This window comes from Ochotona curzoniae, unplaced genomic scaffold (assembly GCF_017591425.1).
Source record: "Ochotona curzoniae isolate NIBS_2020 unplaced genomic scaffold, NIBS_Ocur_1.0 contig_4754, whole genome shotgun sequence".
NCBI lineage: Eukaryota > Metazoa > Chordata > Mammalia > Lagomorpha > Ochotonidae > Ochotona > Ochotona curzoniae.
Window position 1 is genome coordinate 670,288 of NW_024466378.1, and position 10,260 is coordinate 680,547.

Consider the following 10,260-nt stretch of genomic DNA (forward strand, 5'->3'; position numbering starts at 1 on the left):
CAGAGCCAAAGCAACATCAGTCACTGCTTTCATCAGCTGGAGTGGCTCTCCTAATGACTGTGTCATGTGCATGCTGGCTGTGTATGAGCAATGCCTTCCTCCCGGTGCTCAAACTTCAAAAGCAAAACTTTCAGAGAGATGGCTGGTTATCTAATTACTGCCTATCCCAAGGCCAGACCTTACTAGCTACTTAGAATAAAGCTAGCCTGTCAAGTACGGACCAAATCTATTGCAGTTGCTTCATTCTGTCTAGTCTGCTTGCCGCTCCTGGTTCCAGAAGCAACCATTTCTTCCTCCATTCATTAATTCAGCTAGTCAATCAGTAGGGGGTTTACAGAGATAATATCAGTACAGTTCATAGCCTTTGGGCAAGTTCCAAAAGAACAGTAACTTGCAATCACTGCCACCTGCCGCCTGCTGAGGTATTAGATCATTTTGCCCACAAATACATAGATTGCAATACTATCACACAGATGAGACAACTGCAGTACAGATGCTGGATCTTCCTTGAAAGCTACTTCAGTCAAGCAAATCTGTCTGCATCCCAATTTCACTCTTTTTGCATAGAACTGAGCTTTCCCTGAATCTAGGTTGGGAAGTAACCCCTCTCCAGGTGCCATGTTAGAGAGCAGTGGAGTAGCCACCACGCAGCAAACACAGACGAGAAAGTAGTTATTTTAGTTGGAGACAAGATTCTTGGCTGTGGAGTTGTCCCGGCTGTTATACAGGCCCAGATGGTCATGATGTAATGTGGCCTGTGGGAATGTATGCAAGCCAAAACAAGTGGGCTCCTGGCCACTCCTGGGTTTGGACAGTGTGCTGGAGACCCAGTAGAGACATTTGAAATAACATTCAGGAACTTTTCTCTCCTAACTTGAGTCACAGACATCTCTGGAGTGATGTCCTTTGTTTTATGATACCTATCGGCATTATTTGAAACGTTCATCCCCCAAATGCCACAAGAAGAATGACATGACAATTTGACATTCTTTCTCACCCCCTCCAGGGCCCTGGAGTTTCGGCTGTCTGCACCAAGGCAGTATGTGGGTGTCTGTGGAGCCTTTGTTGTTCAAGCCCTTTGGCGCAGAAGACAGAGTGACCGCTACTCTGTGGATGCCTTCTTTACACTTAACTGTATTTCAGTTTTGTTTCTCCTGTCTTTGAAAAAATAATGTACACAGGTTCTGATATAACATAAATTTGGCAACGTAGGGCAATCCTAAAGCAGTCTAATCTGAAGTATTCTCGTTTCTTGTGGTTTACATGAAAAACATTACGCAATGGGAGTGATCATGAACAGACTGAAATTATTTAAGAGAGTTAATTATTTGCCTGGCAGTAGAGAATCTTAGTTTTAGCTGAACACAAAACAAGCCAACCTCAACACACCACACCAACACATGTGGAGTTTCTCCCCCATTTTCACTTCGGTACTAGATCACAAAAGGTGGAAGGTGCCGGGTACTAAGATCCCCTCAGTGGGAACACGATGTTGATCACCATTATGAAACAAAATTATATGCAACATTATATTGTCATAACCATGTTAAACATGCAGTGCTGACATATTATAGAGCATTAAAGTAAGATGTTCATAATAAAATATTAATTGTATTAATGTATCAATATTAATAAAATATTAATTAATTGGTGAGATATTAAGCCATCAGAAGTTTCTGTGAAATGCTATGGGAGCATAAGCTGAGCCTACAGCATAATATAAAAAATACTCTCATTTTATGCTCATTTTGACAAAAGCTTCTGAGGCGTAGCTTCCTCAGGTAGCCAATTCTAGTTTGCTTCTGTGTAAATTCTGGGTTTTCTTCCATTCTTTGTGGTAAGGAATCTGTAGTGTGTGCTTTTCTGGAATTCCCACATGGTGGGATAAGGCTGAAGGAATGATTCTTCTAGCATTTGGAAGAAGCAGCCAAGGCCACATTTGTTCATGTACAAAGCAGTTGTACTGAATGTCCAGAAGGCAAGGCTCTAGGCTAACACCAAATAATCCTGTTTTCCTCACTCCTCCTGAAGGAGATAGACAGATCAAAGAGGTCTTTGACTGCAGTTCCAACAGCTTGGCAATCAAAGATTTATGGGAGGTACATTTTAACTGAGCCATTTCATGCTGAGAAATAGGTTCAAATATTCTCCTTTAACTACTAAAACCTAACCTCTGTGATGAGAAAGAAGCCATAACATCTATGAGAAGCTCACTCAAAACTACTGTATTGATCAGCAAACCTAAGTCCAATTAGGACTGTTGATCTAAAAAAAAAAAAAGAAATTCAGATTGTGGAACTGTGCATTAATATTAGAAATCTTCCATTTTAACTGCATTTCTTCATCTCATAGCTGACATATTACTTTCTTTCCATCTCAGTAACTTTACATGACACAAGTTTATGTTCATCAAGTTTTCAGTTCCTTTTGAAACACCTCAGTATCTGTCCCTGCTCCTAACCACAGAAAAAGTATTGTGCAGTAAGGAGTTTTACCATAACAGTCTTTCATCCAAAAAACATGATGGCAGGGAGGTCAGCAGTGTGGTATCATGGATAAAGTCACCACCTGTGACAATGATGCCCATATGGGTGTCAATGCATATCCCAGCTGCTCCACTTCACATTCTACTCATAACCAGTGGCCTGGAAAAGGCAAAGGAAGGTTGCTCCATTACTTGGGCTTCTGCTGCCCACATGGAGACTCCATTGCAGCTCCTGGACCACACCTGCAGCTTGGCCTCACTCCAACTTTTGCAGACACTTGGGGAGTGAGCCAGGGGATGCAAGATCTCTCTCACGTGTGTCTGACTCTTCACTCCCCTGTGTAACTCTGCCTTGTGAAACACATATTTGAAACAACAACAATAAAATGACAGAATTCTTTTTATTGGAAGAGTTAAATGACAGTTTTATAAGTCCTTTCAAAAGCAGACTAATTGCAATGAATTGAACATAGTACTTGCTTGTTCTGCCTTCTGTGTCATTTTACCAATCTAAAACCTTGGGTTGTTTGTTTGTTTGTTTGCTTTAATTGCTTTGGGAATTTGTGGCAAATCTCAGTGGGAAGTATGTTTTGCCATAAAACTGCCTGAAGTGATCTAGTTATAAAAAAGTTGTTAGAGCCACACTGAGCTCTTCTCCTGACTGTCTGCAGGAAGGCAGAAGTCACAACTTAACAGCCCTAGCCATTCTTGTACTTTGTAGTTTCCTTTAATTCCTGGACGAGTCCAAGCGCTCTGTCTCACTATAGAGTTCTGAAAGTTCTCTCTTCCTCACGCTGTCTCTCAGAAGCCACTGGTGGAGGTTTTTGTTTGTTTGTTTGTTTGTTTTTTAATGTGTGTGTGTGTGTGTGCGTGTGTGTGTGTCAAAGGCAGAGAGAGAGAAAAATCATCAAGAATGAAATGAAGGGGCAGTCGTCTGGTGTAGTGCTTAAGATGCACCGAATGGACCCTTCGTGAACCAACCTGGAATGAATCTGATCTTAGAGACTGGAGAAGGAGGAAATGATTCAACTCCTGCCACATGCCAATATATCCCCCACACAGTCGTATTACTTTTAAAGGAAAACCTAAATGGTTGCTTTTATTCTTTTATGACTCTGGAAACTGAGATCAAATGACTCTCCCAAAGCCTTTATTTACCCAGCAAATATTTGCTGTGTATCAGGAACTACTGCAGCTGCTATAGAAACAACAAATGATCAGGACACAATTCAACCTTTATGAAGCTCACATTTTAGTTAAGTATTTGTTGAAACTATTTTTGATTATAACTCACATGAGAAAATATACATATTAAAATCACATACACACATACATTATATAAATACAAATCAATCTTTACAAAGTTCATGGAGTGATTTTTTTTAGAAAACTGCATGAATTTCAAAACTGTTTTGTAAAAACAGTTCTTCAAATATCTGAAACTAAATCTTTGCATACATGGAAACTAATTGCAGGCAGGGGATTCTCTGCTAGGTTCGGTAGTTAAGTATGTCAACATCCAGTTCGTGCTAGCTGAAATGAAAGGAAAAGGACTACTATTAATATCATTCAATGTTTCCTCAAAGCCTGAAGAGTTCTTTACACCTTTTTTGGGGGGCATGATTTTAAGTCATGGAAAGAGCAATAAAAAGCATCACTAAAGTCCTGTTTGATTCTCCCAATACAGTTGCACATCATAGCTTCCTCCTGGTTTATCTCCTCTTTGTTCCCAGACGTAACAGTGTGTATTTTTTTTTCTCCAATCCTTTGTTCTTCCTGCACAGGCTAACAACAGAATATCCAGGCCACTACGGTGAGGACATGGATATGATTTCCTACAATTATGATTACTACATACGGGGAGCGACAACCACTTTCTCTGCAGTGGAAAGGTGAGTAGGACAGCCCCTTCCCCAGGTATCAGGACTCAGAAGACCTAGGGAGTAACTCCAGGCAGCAATAATATCAGCAGAATTTAGATTTGTGCTTTGTTTTATTTTATTCTCTTAACTGGCCAAAGATTAAGGGAGCGCTTGGCTGGACAACTGGAGGCAGTGAAGTGGGAAATAAGCTGTTCTCGTGAACTCACCCATGGGCTCTGGCCTGCTCCAGTCCAAAAACATTTTTACTTGGCATCCTTTGATGGGCTAACATTTTCCCCCTCATGCAGTTTTGAAGAGTGCCTTTTTTTCTGAAGCATCGAGAGGAGAGGAGGGGGAAATGACAAGAAGAGATGCCACTGTCAAACTGGAGCCTCTCCATTTCTGTGTCTCTACTTGGGGTTGGAGGATGAGAGACAAGAGGTGGCGGGGGGGAATTGGAAAGAGGAAGCACTCAGAACTCACTTTTCTGATTTGGGTCTGATATGGATCCTCTTCACCGGTGCCTTAGACTGCATACCATAGAAGCAGATCTTTACTCTGTTAGACCTATCTTCAGACCATAGAAGGTCTCCCCAAGAGGCCACTGAACTTATCTGGACAATAAGATGCTGAACTTTATGCTAGGCATGTGTTTGCAAGCAATGAATCTCAACTGAACTTGAACTATGGTTATGCAACAAGGTGGAGGAATCCACCATGGGGGGAGGGGTATGGGAGGGGTGGGGGAATCCCCAGCGCCTATAAAATTGTACTACATAATACAATGTAAGCAACAATAAATAAAAAAAAAAAAAAGAAGAAGCAGTAATTCCCAGTGCTGGAGTCTGAGAAGCCTAAGGGCGGGGAGTAGTCATCAGGAGCTTGGTGAGGGCTTACTCACCGCTTCAAGAATGCATCCCCCCACAAAGCAAAGGCCAAGGCAGAGTCTTTCTTCCTCTCTCCTGGAAAAACCGATCCCACTCTGAAGCAGAACTTTCTCATGATTTGATCGCTTCTCAAAGGACCCCAATTCTTAACCTCATGGTGGTGACTTAGTTTCAACACACGGGCTAGCACAAGAATTCAGACTGCTAATCATGCTTAGAAATGAAAGGAGGGGATACATCATACTTCAATAAAGCTTGAAAAAAATTAACAAGAAAAAGGGTCCAGCAATGTGGCTTACTGGGTTAAACTGCCACGGTTGGTGTGGTATCCCATAGGATGTCTGTTCAAGTCACAACTGCTCCACTTCCAATCCTGCTCCCTGCTAATGGTCTGGGAAAAACAATGGAGGATATCCCAAGCTTTTAGCCCCTAGCTCTTGGCTACAGTTTGATCCAGTCCCAACTATTTTGGGAATTTTGTGAGTGAGGCAGCAGATGGAAGACCTCTCTCTTTATCTCTCCTTCTCTCTGTGCACCACTGTCTTTCAAATAAATAGGACAAATCTTTCTGAAAATTCAAGAATAATAAAAATATGAAAGCTCCAATAACCTACAGCTAAAGCACTTTTTTCATTTACTTTCTCTTACAATGACCACTTCTACCCCATTTCAAATCTATCCAAACAAAATGAAACAATAAAAAAAAATTCTTCAGAGATATCGTTACATGGGGTTAGTCCTTAGTTCCTCTATCAATATAGAGAAAGATGTTGGAAAATTCAGCTTCTGAAGGGTGACCTGACCTACTTTCACTCAAGTGATGATCACTTTACACAGAAGTAAATTCCTGAAAAGTTACCAGGACATGTTTTGCAAGTCAAGTAAGACTTAACCATTTGTAAAATGACCTAAGATGACCTATCTTTTCAGATGAAATCATATCTCATGTAACAGAAGTTAACCTCTTTAATATAATCTACTATTTAAAAATAGCAAAGACCCTAAGTAGTTCTAGAAAGGTACAAACAAAGTCTCAGCTTCCCAAAGCAGAAGTTGTTGTGTTTCCTCACAGAAGAAGCTCTCAGACCTCACATGTTGCTTCCTTTTATTTAAGATACATTTTAAACTAGCACTATTATCTGTCTTCTAAACGCAGTGAATTATAATGGGAATATTTCGGGGGTTTCATTACCAAAAAAAAAAAAAAAAAAAAAAGAGGGGGATGGGGAGATGGGAGGTTGGGAAGAGATAAGGGATAGAGTGCAGGGGATGAGACTCATTTTACCAATGTGAGGAAATAATTGGATGAGAAAATATATTTCAGAAAAGGAAGACTCAAGAAGTTTTAAAATGTGGTGGTCTGATCTTACTTATCCATGCTGTATTACACAAAATGCAAAAGCAAAGTAACAGTTTTACAAGGTGCTCAATGACTCTAATGATGTCACAAGCCATCTAACGATGTCCACAAGATAATTAGTCCCGCATTTCCCATTTAAGAAAAGTAAAAGAATGTCAGCTAAAATTATTGCAAAAATAAATGTGTTTTGGCAAAATGCTTGAATCCTGTTGGCTTGGAAATATTCACCTAAGTAGATTACCCAGAATCATGGAAACTAGAAACACTATGTCATGGTGTTAGATTGAAAAGGAATATTGCTTTCCCTTCCTAGGAGTAGGGTCAATATACCTATAGAGTTTTACTGCTGACACCAACAGTGGTTTACAGACCCTTCTGTCAATTGTAGTGGTTTCGTCTTGGAACAGAATTCCCCAGCCTGTGCATTACTTAACTCTAGAGCTAGATCAATCTTTGCTACAGGGTCTGTGCTCTGCATTTCACATTTTAGCCCACTCATTAGAAACCACAGATACCATGCAGACATTGATATCTAACCCCTAAAGAGCAAATTTTCCCTGGTAGAGAACTGTTGACTTGGAGAGAAACCAGTGATGGAGCCTAGTCGAACCACTTGGTCCCACTAGTGATTCATGCACAAATCTCAAAAGTCTAATATTTTTCTCCACGTACTAACTGCCTCTTACAAGAGTAATATGAATGTGACCATGCTACCTTGCTTGTCCATGTTCCAAGTTAAACAGTTAAACAAGGCTTACTTGCAGTAATTCAATTCATTTGGTAAACAGACGTACAGTCAATTTCTTAAACTACACCTAAAGCAGGCTTTGTTCTCTGTTGACAAGTGTTGGAACAGATACCTATAAAGAGGAAAAAAAAAGAAAAAAGAAAAAACCACATGGAGCTGCAGACTGAGAGTTACAGAGCCTGCTTCCGACTGTTAGAGCAGAGGACACCACCTTTCCTAAAAGAGACTGTGGTCAACTCCACATTCCATTTGGGGCCTTCTCATTCGTGGTGCTTAGGTTAACCTGAATTTGATTGAGGCCTCCCAGACTGAAAAGGGAAAAAAAAGATAATGCTGAGGTTGAAGGCCCTTGGTGTGCTTTGAAAGGCTTTACATGAACAACTGCAGAACAATCTTGATTTTGCCCTGAATCCTCCTCATAGGACTCAAGAGCTATTGTTCTGGTGATAGAGAAATAATGCGATGGAAGTGAGAGACTATGACATTAGTCACACAGGCCTGAAATTTGACATTGTCACCTGCTACTTGAATCCCCTTCTCTGAGCCTACTGCTTCACCTAATGGATGGATCATTGTGAGGATTAGCTGAGAAGACACGTAAAGCACTGAGTGCCTTGCCAGGCACCTGTGGGTGCTCAGTCAAGAGTGATTCTAAGTGATCACTCTCATTGTGAAATGCAAGCAGGCCATTAGAGTGTTGTACACGTTAGGGTCTCATTGTTTATTAGATGAATGAACAAATAGCACATCCTTGATTTTATCAAAAAATATCCCTTGACATGGACGCATAGCATGCTTTGCAAAACTGAACAACTCCATGCACTCTCATCCTCCTTCCCTCCCCCTTCAGCACAGAAGCAACACCATTTCTGTGATGCAGAGGTGGCATCCTCACATGAGGTGGCTCTGGGGTTGCTTCCCCTTGCTTCATTTCTCCATGATTGCTTTCTGATGGGAAACACATAGCAGTATAGCATGGAGACTTAAATAGGCTTGTACTCGGCAAAAGAGGGAGAAGTGTCTAAAGACAGTTCCTTACAAATGAAACAGCCAAGTGCTTTTACTCCCAACGGTTGATCTGCAGGTGCTCGAGATACCTTGTGGAGACAGCAGTGGTGAGCAGAGCTATAAAGAGGAGCTCCCTGTCCATGCTTAGCCAGAGGCCTAACTGCACCCCTTCAGGGGGAAACCCGATTTCACAGGTTGTCGGTTCTCTGGAGACTTCACAAAGACATCTTCTAAGAGCCTATGCAGCCTGTGTTCCCTTTGAGCTCTTGGTTTCTCCAGCTAACACCATGCTTCACCGGGCAGTGTTCTTCCTACCTCTGACTCTCTCCCTCACCTCCTTCACAGGGATCGCCAGTGGAAGTTCATCATGTGCCGGATGACCGATTATGACTGCGAGTTTGAAAATGTGTAGGCATGCCACATCTCAAATCTGGTTGAAGGGAAAGGGTCCAGAAGCCCTGAGGGTGCCCACATATGTTCACATCAATTGGATCTCCGGTAGCTGTTTTTGCTGCTCTCTTCTTCCTGAGCTGGTGACTCTGGTGCCAGCTCCCTGGGTCTTTCTGTCTAATATCACATGGGTAATTAAATCCACAATTAAATCATGCTTCTCACTTTCAACACAACTCCTAAGCTGCCATTCTCTATGACTGACCGATGGCTTCCTTGCATACCACAAATATAGCATGGACATTTACTGCTTGCCTCCTGGAACACCTGCCACAGCCTGGCTTTTATAACAAAATGGCTGCACATTCAATGGAGGGCAGGGGTAGAGGTCAAGGAAAGAAGTGTGAAGATTAACCACAGCCACATCTGTCTAGACACTGTGGCTCCTCCCCAAGAGCAGTTTCTGCCCTCAAGGCATGCCAGCTTGGTTCATCTTTGCACAAATGCCCACAAGCCAAACTACAGAGCTCTGCACTCCAGCAGTGAGGGGACTGGGATTGGAAATGGGATGATGGAAGTTTGGGGACAGAGGTGAAACATTTGAGAGAGTATCGGAACTAGATGCTAAATGTTAGCGTATTCACAAATGAAAAAGAATGCAGGGGCCAGGGACACATGTTAGAGTAAGTCTCAAGTATGACACAATCAAACAAAAATGGAATTGAGACTTGGAGGGCTTGAGAGTGGCTAATTTGAGCAGAAAAAATGGACAAAGGAATTTGAATTGCTGGTACCTGGAGACAAGCTCAGGATACCTGTGAAAGCTGGACTATGCTCAGTGGCCATGGAGAGCTACTGCAAGCTCACCTGGAAAGGTTGCCCTGGATAGGTGCCGATGTGTGGCTCTGGGGTGTCTTCCATGGCAGCAGTACCATCCTGTGGTGTTCTTGTCCCCATTGCTTTGTACTGTCTTGCTCATAAAATGAATAAAAGTATTATCAATTACTATACTGCTAATGTTATGTCTTAGTTTTTTTTCTCTACCCATGCAATTCCAGGTCATTTATACATTCATTCCAAAAACAGGGCTTAGCATTGTGGTTTGTGTCCCACACCAGGCAAGGCATGAGAAACACAACAATAGATCTCTGTGCAGTAGTCTAGCAGCCAAAGTCCTCGCCAGAATCCCATATGGGTGCTTCTATGCAGCTCCCTGGTTTTGGCCTGGGCAGGCGGTAGAGGATGACCCAAGGCCTTGGAACTCTGCACCTGCATGGGAGACCCAGAGTTGGTGCCGGCCTTCTGACTTCGGATTGGCTCAGCTCCAGCCATTGAGACCACTTGCGAAGTAAATCAACTGATGGAAGATCTTCCTCTCTGTCTTTCCTCCTCTCTGTATATCTGATTTTCCAGTAGAGATAAAATAAATCTTAAAAAAAAAAAAGAGAAAGAAATACAATGGTAACAATGACAGAGTGTACTCAAAGATTTAGACAATACAGTCATTAAGTGGTAAATGT

The 10,260-nt window shown here is 41.9% G+C and overlaps 1 protein-coding gene across 1 annotated transcript in view; it reads left to right on the plus strand.

Annotated features, from left to right (window-relative positions):
• Window positions 1–9,744, plus strand: part of DPT (dermatopontin) — a 30,608-nt gene extending 20,864 nt beyond the window's left edge. Inside the window, exons 3-4 of the mRNA XM_040987534.1 lie at window positions 4,270–4,377; window positions 8,696–9,744. Coding sequence (XP_040843468.1) covers window positions 4,270–4,377; window positions 8,696–8,762 — 175 coding nt within the window. The 3' untranslated portion in view covers window positions 8,763–9,744. The remainder of the gene's footprint in view (window positions 1–4,269; window positions 4,378–8,695) is intronic.
• Window positions 9,745–10,260: the final 516 nt, after the last annotated feature.